At 46.9% G+C, this 21992-nt stretch overlaps 1 protein-coding gene across 10 annotated transcripts in view; it reads left to right on the top strand.

The window, feature by feature from the left end:
- Positions 1–21992, top strand: part of znf521 (zinc finger protein 521) — a 464427-nt gene that overhangs the window by 218947 nt on the left and 223488 nt on the right. For 7 of the 10 annotated variants that reach the window (XR_012098951.1, XM_073045672.1, XM_073045635.1 and 4 more), the window contains 2 exons: positions 11058–11142; positions 17844–17915. Coding sequence is in view for 9 of the 10 variants with exons in the window: in XM_073045672.1 (XP_072901773.1) it covers positions 11058–11142; positions 17844–17915 (157 nt within the window). In the remaining variant the exon portion in view is untranslated. The remainder of the gene's footprint in view (positions 1–11057; positions 11143–17843; positions 17916–21992) is intronic. The other 3 variants (XM_073045627.1, XM_073045654.1, XM_073045645.1) reach the window with 3 other exon arrangements.

Genomic DNA, 21992 nt, shown 5'->3' with positions numbered 1-21992 from the left:
CGTCAGAAATGTGCTTTACCTTTAGTACATGTTAAGCCAGGTTTAGACTTCCTAAATTATGTGATTTAATTTCCATTAACTACATTATAATCTGCTGAATGTGCCAATTATAAAGATAAATGGAATATCTGCCTTAAGCAATTAACATGCCGGTGAGTTGCAGGTTTTCTGACAAGAGTGGAGCACTTAGACAGAGCAGTCAAATGAAACTTGTAACTATGATATTCCTCATCCAAATATTTTAACCCTATCTGTTCACATCCCAGGACAGGTGCGGTTTACCTGCACACTCCAGGCAGTCCTGACATTAGGAAAGTTCAGCGAATAGAGCTGATTGTTCTCAAGTGATGCACTATGGCTGGCAGGGAAGGTCAATGGGAGCATCGTAGTGTGGGGATGGGAGTGCTGAGAGAGCTTCACACTGTGGGAAGGCGGAACTGATGGGAGTGCCACACTATGGGAGGGGCAGTATTAAGGGAGCATCACACCATGGGCAGTACTGAGGGAGGGTCACACTGTGGAAAGGGCAGTACTGAGGGAGGGTCACACTGTGGGAGGGGCAGTACTGAGGGAGGGTCACAGTGGGAAGGGCAGTAATGACGGAGGGTCACACTGTGGGAGGGACAGTACTGAGTGAGTGTCACACTGTGGGATGGACAGTACTGAGGGAGAGTCACACTGTGGGAAGGACAGTACTGAGGGAAGGTCACACTGTGGGAAGGGCAGTACTGACGGAGGGTCACACTGAGGGATGGACAGTACTGAGGGAGGGTCACACTGTGGGAGGGGCAGTACTGAGGGAGGGTCACACTGTGGGAAGGACAATACTGACGGAGGGTCACACTGTGGGATGGACAGTACTGACAGAGGGTCACACTGTGGGAAGGGCAGTACTGAGGGAGAGTCACACTGTGGGAGGGGCAGTACTGAGGGAGAGTCACACTGTGGGAAGGACAATACTGAGGGAGGGTCACACTGTGGGAAGGGCAGTACTGAGGGAGGGTCACACCGTGGGATGGACAGTACTGAGGGAGGGTCACACTGTGGGAAGGGCAGTACTGAGGGAGGGTCACACTGTGGGATGGACAGTACTGAGGGAGGGTCACAGTGTGAAGGGCAGTACTGACGGAGGGTCACACTGTCGGATGGACAGTACTGAGGGAGAGTCACACTGTGGGAAGGACAGTACTGACGGAGGGTCACACTGTGGGAAGGACAGTACTGACGGAGAGTCACACTGTGGGAAGGACAGTACTGACGGAGGGTCACACTGTGGGAGGGGCAGTACTGAGGGAGTGTCACACTGTGGGAGGGGCAGTACTGACGGAGGGTCACACTGTGGGAAGGGCAGTGCTGAGGGAGTGTCACACTGTGGGAAGGGCAGTACTGAGTGAGTGTCACACTGTGGGATGGACAGTACTGAGGGAGGGTCACACTGTGGGAAGGACAGTACTAACGGAGGGTCACACTGTGGGAGGGGCAGTACTGAGTGAGTGTCACACTGTGGGAGGGGCAGTACTGAGGGAGGGTCACACTGTGGGAGGGGCAGTATTAAGGGAGCATCACACCTTGGGCAGTACTGAGGGAGGGTCACACTGTGGAAAGGACAGTACTGAGGGAGGGTCACACTGTGGGAGGGGCAGTACTGACGGAGGGTCACACTGTAGGATGGACAGTACTGGGGGAGAGTCACACTGTGGGAGGGGCAGTACTGAGGGAGGGTCACACTGTGGGAAGGAGTACTGACGGAGGGTCACACTGTGGGATGGACAGTACTGAGGGAGAGTCACACTGTGGGAAGGGCAGTACTGAGGGAGGGTCACACTGTGGGAAGGACAGTACTGAGGGAGGGTCACACTGTGGGAAGGGCAGTACTGACGGAGGGTCACACTGTGGGAGGGGCGGTACTGAGGGAGGGTCACACTGTGGGAAGGACAGTACTGACGGAGGGTCACACTGTGGGATGGACAGTACTGAGGGAGAGTCACACTGTGGGAGGGGCAGTACTGAGGGAGGGTCACACTGTGGGAAGGAGTACTGACGGAGGGTCACACAGTGGGATGGACAGTACTGAGGGAGAGTCACACTGTGGGAGGGGCAGTACTGACGGAGGCTCACACTGTGGGAAGGGCAGTACTGACGGAGTGTCACACTGTGGGATGGACAGTACTGACGGAGTGTCACACTGTCGGATGGACAGTACTGAGGGAGAGTCACACTGTGGGAGGGGCAGTACTGACGGAGGCTCACACTGTGGGAAGGGCAGTACTGACGGAGTGTCACACTGTGGGATGGACAGTACTGACGGAGTGTCACACTGTGGGATGGACAGTATTGAAGGAGAGTCACACTGTGGGAGGGGCAGTACTGAGGGAGGGTCACACTGTGGGAAGGGCAGTACTGACGGAGGGTCACACTGTGGGATGGACAGTACTGACGGAGTGTCACACTGTGGGATGGACAGTATTGAAGGAGAGTCACACTGTGGGAGGGGCAGTACTGAGGGAGGGTCACACTGTGGGAAGGAGTACTGACGGAGGGTCACACTGTGGGAAGGGCAGTACTGACGGAGGGTCACACTGTGGGAAGGACAGTACTGACGGAGAGTCACACTGTGGGAGGGGCAGTACTGAGGGAGGGTCACACTGTGGGATGGACAGTACTGAGGGAGGGTCACACTGTGGGAAGGATAGTACTGAGGGAGGGTCACACTGTGGGATGGACAGTACTGAGGGAGGGTCACACTGTGGGAGTGGCAGTACTGAGGGAGGGTCACACTGTGGGAAGGAGTACTGACGGAGGGTCACACTATGGGAAGGACAGTACTGGGGGAGAGTCACACTGTGGGAGGGGCAGTACTGAGGGAGGGTCACACTGTGGGAAGGACAGTACTGAGGGAGGGTCACACTGTGGGAAGGACAGTACTGAGTGAGGGTCACACTGTGGGATGGACAGTACTGAGGGAGGGTCACACTGTGGGAAGGGCAGTACTGAGGGAGGGTCACACTGTGGGATGGACAGTACTGAGGGAGGGTCACACTGTGGGAAGGGCAGTACTGACGGAGGGTCACACTGTGGGAGGGGCAGTACTGACGGAGGGTCACACTGTGGGATGGACAGTACTGAGGGAGGGTCACACTGTGGGAAGGGTTGTACTGACGGAGTGTCACACTGTGGGAAGGACAGTACTGACGGAGGGTCACACTGTGGGATGGACAGTACTGACGGAGGGTCACACTGTGGGAGGGGCAGTACTGGGGGAGGGTCACACTGTGGGAAGGACAGTACTGACGGAGGGTCACACTGTGGGAAGGACAGTACTGAGGGAGGGTCACACTGTGGGAAGGACAGTACTGACGGAGGGTCACACTGTGGGAAGGACAGTACTGAGGGAGAGTCACACTGTGGGAAGGACAGTACTGAGGGAAGGTCACACTGTGGGAAGGGCAGTACTGACGGAGGGTCACACTGTGGGAAGGACAGTACTGACGGAGGGTCACACTGTGGGAAGGACAGTACTGAGGGAGAGTCACACTGTGGGAAGGACAGTACTGAGGGAAGGTCACACTGTGGGAAGGGCAGTACTGACGGAGGGTCACACTGTGGGAAGGACAGTACTGACGGAGGGTCATACTGTGGGATGGACAGTACTGACGGAGGGTCACACTGTGGGATGGACAGTACTGAGGGAGAGTCACACTGTGGGATGGACAGTACTGACGGAGGGTCACACTGTGGGAAGGACAATACTGACGGAGTGTCACACTGTGGGAAGGGCAGTATTGAGGGAGAGTCACACTGTGGGAAGGGCAGTACTGACGGAGGGTCACACTGTGGGAAGGACAGTACTGAGTGAGTGTCACACTGTGGGATGGACAGTATTGAGGGAGAGTCACACTGTGGGAGGGGCAGTACTGAGGGAGGGTCACACTGTGGGAAGGACAGTACTGAGGGATGGTCACACTGTGGGAGGGACAGTACTGACGGAGGGTCACACTGTGGGAGGGACAGTACTGAGGGAGTGTCACACTGTGGGAGGGGCAGTACTGAGGGAGGGTCACACTGTGGGAAGGGCAGTACTGAGGGAGTATCGGACTATGGGAAGGGCAGACCTTCCGAATTCCCAAAGACGTCCTTCCTTTTTAAGTTGCTCCCAGGGTGTGGGTAAGCGGTAGAATCTGGTGGCAGTTGACGGGAATGTGGGGAAAATGAAATAGGATTGGTGTAAGATTAGTGTAAATGGGTGGATGAAGTTTGGCATGGACCCAATAGGCCAAAGGGTCTTCTTCTATACTGTGTGGCTCTATCAGATCTCTAACCAGTGCTAGGAGCTCATATTCCCCATTAGGAATATCTCACCATCCCGTTTGCAAATAACCCTTTTGAAATTCATTCCTCCCCTGTCTATTCCAGCTGATCTCGGCTCCCACTCGACAACTCATCAAACCTTACAATGCGTTGTGCTTTGATGGCTCCATGCTCAGAAGCCCTCTCTCCCTCCATTACCTCTTCCAGGTCAACATCCCCATAAGCTCTCACCTCCTCCTATTTTATACTCCTGTGGTGTTTCAAATGTAATCACTGTGCCTGCAGCCCCCACACCTGGAGGTACCTTCACTCACTTTCTAAGCCTCTCTCTCCTCCCCTGTCACTTCCTCATCTATGCTTCAATGCCGGTTCGATTTATTCAGTGGCTCCCCTGTGGAGGCTTTTGAATGTTTTATTTTTCTCATTGTAAGATGCTGAGCAAGTTGTTTCTACACATAATTGAATTAGCTCATACCCTGTATCCTGGTGAACCTTTTCTGCACCCTCTCCGGAGCCTCCACATCCCTCCTGTAGTGAGGCGACCAGAACAGCTCACAGCGCTCCAAGTGTGGCCTGACCTAAGCTTTATGCAGCTGAAATATGACTTCCTGTCTCAACTCAATGCCCCAACCAGTGACGATGATCATGCCATATGCTTTCTTTACCACCCTATCTTTTTGATGGTCACTTTCAAAGAGCTATGGATTTGAATCCCAAGATTCCCCTGGATGTCAGTGCTGTTAGAGGTTCCTGCCATTAACTCTGTACTTGACCCTTACATTTGACCTACCGAACTATACTTCACTCTTACCTTGACTAAACTCTACCTGCCAATACTCTTCCCATGTTTAAAATGAGAGGGAGAGGTTTAATAGGAACCTGCCGGTGGTGGCTATATGGAATTAGGTGCCAGAGGTGACCTGGGCAAGTCCATTAATAACAGTTTAAGGATATTTGGACAGATACATGGACAAGAAATATTTAGAGGAATAAAAAAGGAAGGCCACCAATCAGGAGGATGGACACAATAAAAACAGCTATACATGCAACGTTATCTGCAAAGAGCCCCCTTTGCGAGGATCAAAACTCATTTAGGGGCAACTATCGATAGGATTGCCATGAGTTGACGACAACTCAAGGGAACTTTACAGTGACAAAGGTCAAATATGAACAAATGGGGCAACCTTTCTGGGCAACTTGGTTAACAGGACGAGTTGGGCCAAAGGGCCTGCTTCTATGCTCACTCTGCATAAGACTGAGAGGTATGGGTGGCCAGAATCTTTTTCCCACAATAGGAGTATCAAAATGGAACCAAGGTTTAAGGTGAGAGGAAGGGGTTTTAAAGGGAATCTGAGGTGTATGTTTTCTACACCTCAATGGTTGATATTTGAAATTGGCAGAGGAGGTGGTGGAATCAGATGTAGTCACGATGTTAGACAGACTCTTAAATCTATAGAATGGTATAGTTCTAATGCAGAATATGAGATTGGTATTAGTTTATTATTGTCATGTGTACTGAGACAGTGAACATTTTGTCTTGCAAACTGTTCACACGGATCAAGTCCTCACTCAGTGCACTGAGGTGGAACAAGGTAAAGCCATAACAATGCAGAATAAAATAAAATGTAGCAGCCAGAGAGAAAATGCAGTGCAGGTAAACAACAAGATCATGACGAGATCATTGCAAGATTAAGAATCTAATTTATCTTACCAGGAAACTATTTGATAGTCTTATAGCGGTGGAATAGAAACTGTCCTTGAGGCTGTTAGTGCAAGTAATCGGGCACTTGTATCACTTGCCCAATGGAAGAGGACAAAAGGGAGAAGGTACAGGGTGTGTGGGATCTTTGATGTGCTGGCTGCTTTACCAAGGTAGTGTGAAGTGTAGATAGGTACCGTGTTCACAGCTCTACAGTATCTGGCAGTCACATGCTGAAGCAGTTGCCATACCAATCTATTACCAGGGATAGTGGGGCAAACAGGCAGTGTGGTGGAGTTTAAGAAGCTTTCACATAGATGTGATGATGAAGAGAATGGAGGGATGTTGATAGTACGAAGGAAAGGGACATTTACTGTAAATTGGAATCAAGGTCAGCACAACATTGTGGGCTGAATGGCCTGTCCAATGTTCTTACATTCTCATTTCCTAGCCTGCCCTATCTCTCCCAATGATTCAGGCTCTCGAGTGCTGGCAGTATCTCTTTAAAGGGAGACAGAGGTTTCTTCCCACACATACAGGGCTTTGCTGTCATCTCTATGCGTGTAGCCACAAGGCTGAAGCAGTCAGTCATCCGTGGCCCTGGTGTATTTGTCATCGAAGGAGAGCCACTTGATTTACTAATTGGTCTGAAGGAAGGATTGATTTGAATTGGTAATGAAACTGGACAACATCTTCATTAGAAATGTATCATCTGGGGCTGTCCAGAAGTGCAGGCACTGCCTCTGCAGCCTCCGGGCCAGATGGTGGAGAGTTCGAGTCCCTGGACTGCCTGTCAGTGCAGCAGCCGAGCGCTTGCTTGCTCACTCTCTTCCTGCTGCTGTTTCTAGAGGCACGGGCTGGGGATTCACTCCACGTTTATCTGCAGCTGTGCTAGTCCACTCCAACTTCACACTCATCAGCAGATACTTGTGAACACTCAAATGCAGGCGTGTCAGACACACACTCATGATCTCTCTCTCTCTCGTGCGCGCACACACACACACACACACACACACACACACACACACACACACACACACACACACACACACACACACACACACACACACACACACACACACACACACACACACTCTGTCTAAATCACAGAGTTAACCATTCAAACCTTCAGTTCTATGCTAGTTTTCCTAATTTCTATGCTGCTTGCCTCAACATGTCCCTACGAGAGTTAGCCCAACATTCCCACCTCTCCCTGTGGGAGTGAGCTCCAGATACAGAATTCCGATGGGATTAATGGGGGAATGACTTCCCCTGGTAGTGGTGTTTCATGCTGCAGGTCAGTGGGGAAGGGGAGGTGGTTGCAGTTTTTGGGATTAAGGGGGCAGGTGATATTTTTGCTCCCAGAGATTGGAGAATGTGCTGGCATTCTGTATCCCAGAGGGATGTGCAGGGTCAGTCACTGAAAGTATTCAATGCCAAGGTCGATATATTTTTGGAGGGTGTACCAGTGGTACTGAGGGAAAAGATTGAGTGATGCAGAAAGCTCACGGATTCACTCCTGAAATTCCACTCAGCATTAAGCTTTCACCCGCACATTAAGGACTACAGCAGTTCAAGAAGCCCTGAACTGAGGGGACATGGAGAGAAGGTTTCCATCAGTCGGAGAGTCTAGGATCTGAGGGCACAGTCTCAGAAGAAAAGGGCATCCCTTTGGAACTGAGATGAGGAGGAATTTCTTGAGATAGAATGGTGAATCTATGGAATTTGTAGCTACAGGCAGTTGCAGAAGCATAGTCACTGGGTGTATTTAAGACAGAGATTTATAGGTTTTTGATTGGTAAAAGGGTTACGGGAAGATAGCAAGAGAATGTGGCTGAACAAAAGTCACAATTGACTGACAGAGCAGATTTGATGGGCCAAATGAAGGTAGAATAGTGGATGTGATGTATCTGGATTTGACAAGGTTCCCCATGGTAGGCACATTCAGAAATACAGCACAGACACAATCTCAAAATAAAAGGACAACAAATGAACTTTTTTTTCTACCAGGTGATCGTGAATCTGTGCAATTTGTTGCTGCAGAGGACCGTGGAGGTCAAGTTGTTTGGTGTATTTAAGGCAGAAATCGATAGGCTCTTTATTGGTAGGGGGCATTAAGGATGATGGGGAGAAGGAGAGAGAATTAGGTTAAAATATGTGATCAAATGGATGAGTAGATTCAGGGTGCTGTATGGCCTAATTCTATATCTTAAGGCCTTATGGTGTGAGGCAGTTTGCCATGGCCTTCTCCTTGACAACTGGGGATGGACAACTGGCTCAGCTTATGAAGGCCACATCTCTTGAATTAAGATAAAATAAAAGTCTCCTTACATCCTCTTGAGTGGTTTAGCACCTCCTTCCTTCTCCAGAGAAGCCACTGTTTTTGACCAAGGCTTGGGATTTTGTACATTACGAGCAGAGGGAAGGGAAAGGTGAAATGGAATCTTTTATTTAAAATTTTGTTGGGCTTGCCAGATCAAGTTGTTGGTAAAACGTTTACCAGAGAGCTGATTAAATAAAGGTTGTGTGAGCAAAACAAAAAGGGCTCTGTGGCCCGTAAGGAGATTCCTGGCACTGGGACAGGTTGCTGTTTACACAGGTGGGTCGTGCTTTAAATGTCTTGCTGTTTGACTTGCCCCTGGAGTGCACTGAATACATTGGGCTGTACCAAATCCTAGCAGGTTGGTCAAGTGAGGAAGGGAAGGACACAAGTTGTCTCGCTCCTGTGTTTGAGTAAATCCACACTGGAGTGACACATTACATTTTTAACAATCCTGAGGTGGTGGGAAATATTTAAACGAGTGGCTGAGAATATCAATGAGCTTTCCTGCAGCATGCCTTTATTTATTCACTTTTTAGTGTCTGGGTGTTTGCTGGCATTTATTGTCCACCCCTTAGGTGGGAGTGAGCCCCTGCAGGCCTGGTGAAGTTGCCCACACGCTGCTGTTGAGGAGAGAGTTTAGGTGACAGAGGTGATGAAGAAACAGCAGGGGATGTAGGAGTGCAAGTACGTGATTCCCTGGAAGTGGCATAACAGGTAGACCAGATGGTGAAGAATGCTTCTGGCCTTCATCAGGCAGAGCATTGAGTACAGGAATTGGGATCTTACGTTGCAGTCATACGAGGCCACACTGGGAATATTCTTTTCAGTTTTAGTCATCCCACTATGGGAAAAATGTCATTAAGATGGAAAGAGTGCAGAGGAGAATTACAAGGATGTTGCTGGTACTCGAGGGACAGAGTTATACAGAGGTTAAACAGGAGAGACCCTCATTCCCACTCCTTCTTCACATCCTGGCAGTCTGTCTGCTCCAGACTTCTTTCACCTTGTCCAAGATAAATGTTCCCTCACCCAGCCTGTCTGCACCTCCCAAACATATCCACTCAATGTGGAAGGAAGTTGTCCCAGGGATCCACTGGAAATCAGCTGAATCAGAACCTGGTTTATAATCATTAAATTGTATGATGTGAATTATTTTTTTGTTTTTGTAATGAAATAAAATTACTATAAATTACAAAATTAATAAATAGTCCAGGGAGGTAAAAATGAAGTAGTATTCATGGGTGATTCAGAACTCTGATGGCAGGGGGGGGAAGACGCTGTTTGTGAATAGTTGAGTGTGGGTCTTCAGGATCCTGTGCCTCTTTCCTGATGGTAGTAATGAGAAAAGGGCATGTCCCAGATGGTGATGGTTCTCAATGGTGGATGCCGCCTTCTTAAGGCTCCATCTCTTGAAAGTGCCCTCAGTGTTGGGAAGGGTTGTGTCCATGATGGAGCTAGCTGAGTTTACAGCCCTTTGTACCCTCTTGTACATTGGAGCCTGCAGACCAGGTTGTGATGAACCACAATCAGAATGTTCAGTACATCTGTAGAAATTTGCAGGAGTCTTATGTGACATACCAAATCTCCATAAATTCCTAATGTAGTAGAGACACTGGCATGCCTTCTTTGTGATTGCACCTGGGCTAGATCCTCCGAGGTGTTGACCCCCAGGAACTTAAACCTTTTCCACTGCTGATCCCTTAATGAGGACCGATATGTGTTCTCCCGACCCAGGAAGGCTAAACATTTCCACCTGAAGAAAGACCCATTCAGGATTAAACCACAGCAGGAGTGCTCCATTTACATGCAGTGTTTACTCAGTCAGGGCTATACCTGACTTCAAACCTGACCAGCATGGTGGATATCTAACTAACCTCAAAGGTGTTCCACAAACCTTCTTAGAGCACTGTCTGATGGCTTCAGGTTGGAAATAGGTGCCAGTTTTGTCAACATTTCACACCTTCTCAGTGGGCATAAGTACCGCCCAGTTGTCTTACACGGGAGGCTATTCAGTCCATCAAGTCCATGCTGACATTGAATCTTAGAGTTACAGAGAAAGAGTAGTGCAGGTAGACGAGTGAAGTGCAAGGGCTACGATGAGGTAAATCGGGAGACGATGAACTCATTTTTATCATATAAGAGATCTGTTGAAGAGTCTGCTAACAGCAGGATAGAAGCTATCCTTGAGCCTGATGGTACATATTCTCAAGCTTTAATAGCTTCTGCCTGATGGGAGAAGAGAAGAGGGAATGGCCAGGGTGGAAGGGGTACTGGAATGGGTTAGCTGCTTTCCTGAGGCAGTGAGAAGTATAGATGGAGACAGTGCAGGGAAAGCTGATTGGTGTGATGGACTCTGCTGTGTTCACAGCTCTGCAATTTCTGTCATGTTGGGTAGAGCACCAAGCTATGAGGTGTCCCAAATAGTTTGCCTTCTATGTGCCTCTGCAAAACCAGGTAAATCATCAGTGTTGTAATGTAACAACAAAATGTGCACAGCAAGATCCCAGGCACAGCATGATAGTTTTGTCTTGATCATCCATCTTAGGTATCAGTGCCTGTGGGACAATATCCAACAGTAGCTGAGCTGTTCCTTACAACCATGAGGCCAAATGAATTCTCAATGTAATATCCTCACTGAATGTATTTTGTTTTAGATTTTAAGGAATGTTATCCCAAATTACTCATCAGTTTCCCCCCCTCTTTTCTCCCTTCCCTGCCTCACTAAAGAAGAAGACGTACCAATGCATCAAGTGTCAGATGATCTTTCAATGCGAGTGGGACATCCAGGTTCACGTGGCCAATCATATGTTGGGTGAGTGATTTAAGGTTCTTGCCCCGGTGCGTGCAGAGTACATTGCGCGGTCTGTCTGGACGATACGGAGCCTTGCTTATTAAAACTCTTGAACTGCTGGTTGGAGATAAAGCTACCATGTTCACCCCATCTTCTTTCCTGGGGTGTAAAGTTGTTGGAAATCAGTGGCACTCCGCAACAAAGAGCTAGGGGCAAGGGTGACTTTTCACTAGTCATCGATTATGTGAGAGAGAGAGAGAGAGAGAGAGTGTGTGTGTGCACGCTTGTGCTTGTGTCTGTGTCAGCGCATGCTCTGTACTTGTATGCATTTTTGTTCACATGCCTGTGAGGATGTCCATCGATATGAGGAAATGTGCTCAGGTCTTTGTGTGTGCATGCCAGCTTCTGTGTATATGATACCCTTCTGTTTGCTTTTGTATGTGTATGATTTTGCTTATATCTTTGTGTGTGTCAAAATGGTAATTGGTTTATCATTGTCACATGTACTGAGGTGAAGTGAAAAGCCTGTATGTGTTACGGTGTGTGTGTGTATGCCAGTGTCCTGGTCTCTGTGTGTGTACATGTCTCTGTGATTTTTCGGTTTCTGTTTGTATGTTAACATATGTATGCATGTCTTTGCTGCACTCTGGGGGGCTGCAAACTGGAACAACTGGTCAAGCTCATCCCCCCACCCCACTGCTGAACCCCCGCTTTAGTGTCCCTGAACACTGCGGGGCTTTAGATAGGTTTTTCCACACTGGCAATATTGGTCAGCTGACTTATCCCGAAGTCGACCTGTGCAACAGAGAACTGCACAACGTCCATGTCAAGTGTTCAAAGCGATCATTAACTTAACTTAATAAAGGTGAGTGTTGGAAACACTCAGCATGTCAGTCAGCATCTGTGGAGAGAAACTGACATAATTAGTCGGGCCGCTGATCTCCTGTCAGAACGGGGACAAATGAGAGCGGTCCCATCAGCTGTTACTGCTGTTTGGTGTTGTTCTATCTCATTACCCCATTTCTCCACTGGTTCCAGTCTCACCCTCTGTCACAAAGACCGACATCTCTTTCACCATTTAATGTCTACCCCTCTCCACTCCCTCATGACTCTTCCCCCTGTGCCCTCATCCTCCTACTGCTCCCCTATGCTCAGTACATTAATAAATAGATCCCTCCTCTTCTGATGAAAGGACTTGGTCCTGAAGTATTAACCCTGTTTCTCTCACCATAGATGCTGCCTGACCTATAGGTGTAGCATTTTGCTTTCTCTGTGAATTTTTTGAACCACAGTTTGGGTCACTCATGGTAGACATGAGGGTGGAGGGAATCCATGTGGCCAATAAACGTAATCTCTTCCTTCTGTGTTGCTGGAGGGTGAGGATGTCCCTGTGATGTCTGAAATAGATCTGCTGTGCAGTGTGAGATGATATAGTCTGGTTCATATTTCAGAATAATTAACCAGAATTCTCTAAACTCTTTAGAAAATTAGCCAAGCATGTAATTCAATGGAAACTCAGGATGACTGATTTATTTTGGGGAAGTGGTTGCATTGTGGCTCAGTGTTTTCCATTCCAGGCCATTGTGGTTTCAATTCATACATTAGAGCTGAAAGGTCTCAAATTATATTCAAGGGCAGTACTGAGGGAGGGTCACACTGTGGGAAGGACAGTACTGAGTGAGTGTCACACCGTGGGAGGGGCAGTACTGAGGGAGGGTCACACTGTGGGAGGGGCAGTACTGAGTGAGTGTCACACCGTGGGAGGGGCAGTACTGAGGGAGTGTCACACTGTGGGAGGGACAGTACTGAGTGAGTGTCAAACTGTGGGAGGGGCAGTACTGAGGGAGTGTCACACCGTGGGAGGGGCAGTAATGAGGGAGTGTCACACTGTGGGAGTGTCACACTGTGGGAAGGACAGTACTGAGTGAGTGTCAAACTGTGGGAGGGGCAGTACTGAGGGAGTGTCACACTGTGGGAAGGGCAGTACTGAGTGAGTGTCAAACTGTGGGAGGGGCAGTACCTAGGGAGTGTCACACTGTGGGATGGACAGTACTGAGTGAGTGTCACACTGTGGGAAGGGCAGTACTGAGTGAGTGTTACACTGTGGGAGGGGCAGTACTGAGGGAGTGTCACACTGTGGGAGGGGCAGTACAGAGAGGGTCACACTGTGGGAGGGGCAGTACTGAGTGAGTGTTACACTGTGGGAGGGACAGTACTAAAGAGATTCAAACTGTGGGAGGGGTAGTATTGAGTGAGTGTTACACTGTGGGAGGGACAGTACTGAGGGAGGGTCACACTGTGGGAGGAACAGTACTGAGGGAGTGTCAAACTGTGGGAGGGACAGTACTGAAGAGATTCAAACTGTGGGAAGGGTAGTATTGAGGGAGCTTCTCACTGTGGATGGGGCAGTACTGAGGGAGGGTCACACTGTAGGAGGGGCAGTGCTGAGGGAGTGTCACACTGTGGGAGGGGTGGTATTCAGTGAGTGTCACATTGTGGGAGAGGCAGTACTGAAGAGTGTCACACTGTAGGAGGGGCAGTACTGAGGGAGCTTCTCACTGTAGGAGGGGCAGTACTGAGGGAGTATCACACTGTGGGTGGGGCAGTACTGAGGGAGTATCGCACAAAGTGAGTGGGGCTAGTAGAGAGGAACTGCTACACACTTTTGGTTAAGGTCTCTGTTAAGAGCTGATGGAATTTCTCGATATTCTGTCTGTCATTTATCTCTCCCTGATCCACCATCAGCAAAGCCCAGATTTTTCTTGTAATTATTCCTTCTTTCAGATCTGTGCATTGCTGACCAGGCCAGCATTTATTACTGCTGTTGAGAAATGTGAGGGGGAGGGGTATGAGTGATCTTTGTCTTGGACCACTGCAGTCCCTCTGGTGAGGGTGCTCCCACAGTGCTGTTAGGAGGAAAGAGATGAAGGCTGGTGATGAATTTCCATGCCAGCATGTTGAGTAGCTAGGAGCGAGCCTCAGGTGGTGGTGGTTCTGTTCCCCCTGTCTATACAGACTTTGTGTTTGCATACTGCTATTGGCTTATTATTGTCTCATGTACCAAGAAACAGGGAAACCCTTCGCTTGACAAGCTGTCCATACAGATCAGCTCAAAACCTCAGTACTTTTGAGATATTACAAGGAAATACAGAATAAAGTGTTACAGCTACAGAGAAAGTGCAGTGCAGGCAGACAATAAGGTGCAAGGTCATAATGATGTAGATCGTGAGGTCAAGATTCTAGCTTATCATACTAGGAAACTACTCAGTAGTCTTATTACAGCAGGATAGAAGCTGTCCTTGAGCTTGGTGGTATATGCTTTCAGGCTTTTGTACTTCCTGCCCGAAGAAGGAAGGGAACGAGAGAATGGTGAAGAAGAGTTGGTAGGGTCTTTAGGGTCTTTGATAATGCTGACTGCTTTACTGAGCCAGTGAAAAGTGTAGATAGAGTTCACTGAGGAGAGGCTGGTTTCTCTGATGGACAGAGGGGCCATTGCTGGAGTAGACTTGGCACGTAAATAGATGCACATTGTTGAGTTTGGAAACTTGCTCTACTTGCTCTAACTCCTGTGTTTCCTATATTGCACCGGTATGTTGGAAAGTGAAGGGCAGTGAGAAGTATTAAAAATTCCAGGTCCGTCCTTCAGTTTACAATACCATTTGTAAGGAAATGGATCTGCTTCTTAACAACACAGCCTTATTTTCTCCAAAGTTCAGAAGGGTCAGAGTTTACTGTGTAAAATTATATTTGTTTGACAGGGTGAGACAGATAGACTGTTTCCTTTAAGACTTGGCACAGTGTAAGGGGTATGAGATTGGTCATTAATGGGTGAGAGGTACAGAAATTTCTTCACTCAGATGCTTGGCTGTGGAAGTTTTGTTAGGCTTTTGGGCACTGGATTACTGTGGACCCTGGGAATTGGATGAGGTCAAAAATCAGCTGCAACCCTGTAAGATTGAGTGGCCAGATACAATTGAGGGGCTGAGTGGCCTAGTCCTGTTACTATTCCTTGCTCCCTTGTGTCTTATAGAATTAGGGTGGCACAGTCAGTCTAATGCTATTACAGTATGAGTGACCCTGGTTCGATTCCCCTGCTGTCTGTAAGCGGTTTGTATGTTCTCCCTGTGATTTCATGGGTTTCCTCCAGATGCTCCAGTTTCCTCCCAGATTCCAAAAGTGTAAGGGTTAGGTTGCTGTGGCCATGTTATATTGGTGCCAGAAGCATGGTGACACTTGCAAGCAGCTCCCAACACATCCTGGAATCTTTGGTCATTGAAACAAATGACACATTGTCAATTGTACATGTGACAAGTATAGCTAATCTTTAGAACACCTCACTGTCACTTCTGAAAGGAAGAATGAAAGTTGGATGTGGGAGCAGCTGGCTTTGTTGTGACCAGGGCTGGTCTTCCTCAACAGCACTCAAAGCAGATTCAGTGGAACTTCCATTGGGGAAAGCAATGAAGGGGAAAATTTCTGGGACTGCAGGAAGTGAGATTAGTTTGAGATTGGTTTCAAAGGGTCAGGGCAGGCATGGCAAATGAAGGGGATCCTCAATATCAAACGCTAGGCATTTACATGGATCAAGGTCTAGAGTTATAAGGAGAGATACTGGATAATTCAAACATTGTCTCAGTATTGAGTTTGAACCTCTCTACCTCTGCAAGTTCCAGAGAATAGCTGTCCTAGATCCCCCTCTTGCTCACTCAGATTCCTATCTGTTTGCCTCGGGACAGCCAAGCCCCAAGCTCCGGAACTTACTCCCTGCACTTCACCAAGACATTGGTGAGACCACTCTTCAAGTATCGTGTGCAGGTCTGGTCACTCAGCTGTAGAAACCTGGGAAGGGTGAAGGAAACATCCACAAGGATGTTACCGGGGGGCGGGGTGGGGGGAGCTTCAGTTATAAGGAGAAGGTTGAGGGGCTGGGACTGTTTTCCCTGAAGTGACGGGAGGCTGAGGGATGACCTTAAAGGGGTTTATAAAATCTTGAGATAAGGTGTGTGATCACAGTCCTTTTCCCAGGGTAATGGAGTCCAAAACTATAGGACATAGGTTTAAAGTGGGAACTTAAAATTCTCTTTCCCTGAAAAAGAGAGAATAGTTGATAACAGACTATATGTGGTGTGTGTCTCCGTCGTCACATTGGTCCATTAACATTCAAAAGCAAGTGTTTTTGGAAAGGGTGAGATGGAAAGAAGATCACTATTCCACCATTGCTTTTCTTCTGATTTCATTGCTTCTTGAAATGGCGAGCTGTAAGTGCCACAGTGCCTGAGAAATAGCGTCTCCACCATTTCTCCAGATCTGAGAGAGACAGAAAAGAACAGAGGGAAAATATTACGGACTTTGGAATTTTTAAATGAAAGACAAAGTGTTCAGAGGGTCCTGCTACAGCTCTGGAGAGGGGAACAAGAGGTCACATATTACCTATTCTAATAAAAAGTTATTGACTTGAATAGTGTCTCCAATTGTCCAGCCAATGATATCAACCAACCCCGGGCATTGTCCACCACTGAACTCTTCCAATAGTGGTGTTCCGGCAGTTCAGAACTCTTCCTAACTGGATTCTCATCCAGTATTACCTCCCCTTAAACCTTATGTCTCACCATGTGTTTACTCTAATTCTTGAGTCCTTGTTAACAACCATAAAGTTTGATAAATATATAATTGCAGTGTTAGGGTTAATGTAATTACCTTTTATCCAGTTCCAATTATAATTTTTGTCCTATTATCCATTGTCATGTGTTGCCCAAGTTTCTCATTTGTTTTTATCTTACTACTAACTTCAACTTGGTTTAATGATTATAATTATATATAATCTATTGTTTTTAACTGGGAAGGGTTATGTGTAGACGCAGGAAGCAGTCCAGGGAGCTTTGAGGCCACAAAAGTGAAGTGCCACCTATAAATCTTCAAGTAATATCTCTGTCAGCCATCGGTCGGAGTACTGTGTGCAGCTCAGATCACCCCTCTGGACTAGCATCTGACATTGCTGGAGAGGGTACAGAGGAGATTCACCAGGACGTTGCCTGGGATGGAGACTGGCGAGGTTGCCTCTGTTCACCCTGGAGCAGAGGAGGTTAAGAGGGGAAATTACTGAGGTTAAGAAGGGAAATCATGAAGGTATGGATAGGGTAGACTATAGAAAACCTCTCCCCATATCAGAGGTGAATAAAACTAAACAACATAGATTTAGCATGAGGGGGAAGAGCATCTCCACCCAGTGAGTGGTGAGTATCTGGAGCACAGAGCTGGAGAGAGTGATGGAAGCAGAGTCACTGACCGCATTAGAAATGTATCTAGACAAGCACTTTGAATCAGATTTATTATCATTGCTTACATGTCGTGAAATGTGTTTTTTTGCGGCAGCAGTACAGTGCAATGGCATAAAATTACTGTAAATTACTAAAGAAAATCGTGCGTGAAAAGGAATAATGAGATACAATCCTCTGCAGTCTCTTGCAATTTTGTGCATTGGAGCCTCCATACCAGGCAGTGATGCAACCAGTCAGCATGATCTCCACCATACATCCGTAGAAATTTGTAAGGATTTACAATAATTACTAATGAATCACCAAGACACAGAGGCCTACAGGCCAAGTGCTGGAGGATGAGATTAGTATGGATGGGTGCCCACTGGTCAGTGTGGATGTCGTGGATCGGCTGGCCTCTATGACTCTAACCCTCTATGACACTAATTCTATCTGTGCCAACTTTAGGAGGGGAGAGGCCAGGATTGGTTCTACCGCGTGGGATGGAAGGGGAAACTCGCAGTCCGAGACCATATAAAGGTAGATCTCTATCCATCTATCTATCTAGCTGTCTGTCTATCTATTGGGCTGTCTCTTCTTTCCATGCCTCTACCTGCCTTTGCTGTATGAAGTTTGTTTAATGGAAATAGGATTCGTTCATCGCTGCTCTCATAACAAAGTACATATTCAGGGAAGGAGGACTGCAATCCTCAGCCAGATTTGGTTTTAGAAAGGCGATTTTCTGTGCCATTCCCCTCCTGAGCAATAAAGCTTCATTCCCTCCGCTGCCAGATTTCTGAACAGTTCATGAACCCATGAACACTACCTCGTTATTCCTTTTGTTTTTGCACTAGTTATTTTGTAATGCATAGCAACTTTATGTCTTTGCACTGTAGTGCTGCTGCAAACCAACAGAATTTCACATCGTGTAGGTCACTGAAACTAAAACAAAAATCAAAAAGACACTATGAATCTAGGTGGAGAGGGTCAGAGGCTTTAAATTCCTTGGCACTAAAACATATCAGAAGTTCTGTCCTGGGGTCAGTACACAAAAAAGGCATGACAGTGCCTCTACTTCTTCAAAGTTTACATAGATTTGACATGTCACTAAAAACGTGAATAAACTTCTATAGCTGCACAGTGTGAAGTTTCCTAAATGATTGCGTCATATGGAAACGCTGATGCCCAGGAATGAAAAAGGCTACAGACGGTGGTGGATACAGCCCAGTTCAATACAGGCAAAGTCCTCCTCACCATTTAGCACATTTAAATGGAGCACTGGCACAAGAAAGCAGCATCCATCATCAAAGCCCCCACCGTCCAGGCCATAATCTCTTCTTGCTGCTACCATTAGACAAGAGGTACAGAAGCATTAGGTCCTACACCACTAGGTTCAGGAACAGTTATTACCCTACAACCACCAGGTTTCTGAAGTGGCATGGGTAACTTCATTCACCAGTACTCTGAACTGATTCCACAACCTACAGACTCACACTCTCACATTCAAGGGCTCTATACAACTCGGGTTCTCAGTACAGTATTATATTTATTTGCACAGTTTGTCTTCTTGTGCACATTGGTTGTTTATCAGTTTGTGTCTGTTTATGCATAGCTTTTCATAAAATTCTATTTTATTTCTTTATTCCTGTAAATGCCCGCAAGAAAATGAATCTCAAGTAATATATAGTGTATGACCAGCAACAACAAGCTTATACTAATCCTGAATTAATTTAGTTTTATTCTCCTACGTTTCCATCAGCTTCCACAGATTCAACCGCTCGCCTGTACGCTAGGGGCAATTTAAAGCAGCTAGCTAACCCACCTACCCACATGTCTTTTGGATGTGGAAGGAAACCGGAGCATCTGTTGAGCCTTCTCTGCCATTCAATAAAATCATGGCTGACCCAGCTATGGACTCAGTTCCATCTAAATACCTTTTCCCTAGAACTCTTAATTCTCCTACGATGCAGCAATCTAACTGTGACTTAAATGTATTTAATGAGATGGCTTCTATGGTTTCCCTGGTCAGAGAATTTCACAGATTCACTATTATCTCAGAAAAGCATTTTCCCCTGATCTCATCCTATGTCTACTCTCTCGAATCTTGAGGCTATGACCTCTAGTTCCAATCTCATTCACCAGTGGAAACAACTTTTCTGCCTCTATCTTATCTAATGCTTTTATAATTTTATATGCTTCTATAAGATGTCCTCCCATTCTTCTAAATCCTAGAATGGAGCATTGAAAAGGTAAATGTTCAATATCATCATACCCTTAGTTCTAATCAACAAGCTCCAAAACCTGGGTGTCTGTACCTCCCTCTGCAACTGCATTTTTGACTTCCTCACAGTGAGACCACAGTCTCTATGGGTCAGAAATAACATCTTCTCCTTGGTGACAATCAACAAGGGTGAACCTCAAGGACCATGCTTAGCCCACTGCTCTGCTCACTCTACACCCACGACTGTGTGGCTAGGCACATCTCAAATGCTATTTATAAGTATGATGATGACACAGCTCTTGCTGGTAGACTTTTAGATGGTGATGAGGTGGATTTGAGATAGATTAATTGGTTGAGTGGTGTTGTAACAATCACCTTGCACTAAACGTCACTAAGACCAAGGAGTTGATTGGGGACTTCAGGAAAGGGAATACAAAGGAACACACTGAAGTCCTCAAAAGAGATCAGCCATGGAAAATGTGAGCAGTTTCAAGTTCCTAGGAGTCAACATCTCTGAAGATCCATCCTGACCCCAACATGCTGATGCACTTACAAAGTAGGCACGACAGTGGCTATATTTCATTAAGGGGTTGAGGAAAATTGCTACAACACCAAAGATGTTCGCAAATTTCTACAGATATACCATGGAGAGTATTCTAACTGGTTGCATCATCATCTGATACGGAGGGGCCACTGGACAGGATCGGAAAAAGCTGCAGAAGGTTGTGAACTTAGCCACTTCCATCATAGGCACTAGAATCCTCAGCATCAAGAACATAGAGTCATAGAGAATTACAGCACAGAAACAGACCCTTCAGCCCATCTAGTCCATGCCAAAACCATTTACACTGCCTACTCCCATCGATCTGCACTGAGACCATATCCCTCTATGTCCCTACTGTCCATGTACCTATCCGAACTTCTCTCAAACATTGAAATCAAGCTTGCATGCACCACTTGTGCTGGCATTTCTTTCCTCACTCTCACAACCCTCTGAGTGAAGAAGTTACCCCTCATGTTCCCCTTAAACTTCTCACTTTTCACTCTTAACCCATGACGTCTGGTTGTAGTTCCACCCATCCTCAGTGGAAGCAGCCTGCTTGCACTTACCCTATCTATACCCCTCATAATTTTGTACAAATCCATCAAATCTCCTCCCAATCTTCTATGTTCTAAAGAAAACAGTACTAATTGATTCAATCTTTCCTTATAACTCAGGTCCTCCGGACAGCAACATCCTTGTGAATTTTCTCTGTACTCTTTCAACCTTGTTTATATCTTTCATGTAGCATAACAATACTCCAAATTAGGCCCCATCAACCTCTTATACAACTTCAACATAACATCCCATCTCCTGTACTCAGTACATTGATTGATGAAGGCCAATGTGCCAGAAGCTTTCTTTATGACCCTATCTACCTGTGACACCACTTTCAACGAATTATGGACCTGTATTCCCAGATCCCTTTGTTCTACTGCATTCCTCAGTGCCCTATCATTCACTGTGTAAGACCTACCCTTGGCTGGCCCTTACAAAGGGCAAAACCTCACACTTGTCTGTACTAAATTCCATCTGCCATTTTCAAGCTGTTTTTCCAGCTGACACAGATCCCTCAGCAAGCCACGATAGCCTTCCTCACTGCCCACTACACCCTCAATCTTGGTGTCATCCACAAATTTGCTGATCCAGTTACACATTATCAACCAGATCATTGATATAGATGACAAACTACAACAGACCCAGCTGCAGCACTCCACTTGTCACAGGCCTCCAGTCAGAGAGGCAACCCTCTACTACCACTCTCTGGCTTCTCCCACACAGCCAATGTCGAATCCAATTTACTACCTCATCCTGAATACTGAGCGACTGAACCTTCTTGACCAGCGTCCTATGTGGGACCTTGTCAAAAACCTTACTCAAGTCCATATAGACAACACCCACTGCCTCGCCTTCATCCACTTTCTTGGTAACTTCCTTGAAAAACTCTGTAAGATTTGTCAGACATGACCTACCACGCACAAAGCTATGCAGACTATCCTTAATCAGTGCATGTCTATCTAAACACTTATAGATCTGATCCCTTTGAAAACCTTCCAATAACTTTCCCACAACTGATGTCAGACTCACTGACCTATAATTCCCTGGTTTATTTTTACAGCCTTTCTTAAACAACAGTACAACACTGGCTATTTTCTAATCCTCTTGTACGTCTCCTGTCACTAAGGATGTTTTAAATATATTTACCAGGGCCCCAGCAGTTTCTTGCCTCTCATAGGGTCCAAGGGAACAGCTTGTCAGGCTGGGGGATTTACAACACCCTGATTTGCCTCAGGGTAGTAAACACCTCCTCCTCTGTAATCTGTACAGGGTCTATGAAGTTGATACCACTTTGCCT

This window comes from Hemitrygon akajei, chromosome 1, assembly GCF_048418815.1.
Source record: "Hemitrygon akajei chromosome 1, sHemAka1.3, whole genome shotgun sequence".
NCBI classification, from domain to species: domain Eukaryota; kingdom Metazoa; phylum Chordata; class Chondrichthyes; order Myliobatiformes; family Dasyatidae; genus Hemitrygon; species Hemitrygon akajei.
This window is presented reverse-complemented; position numbering and strand designations above follow the sequence as displayed.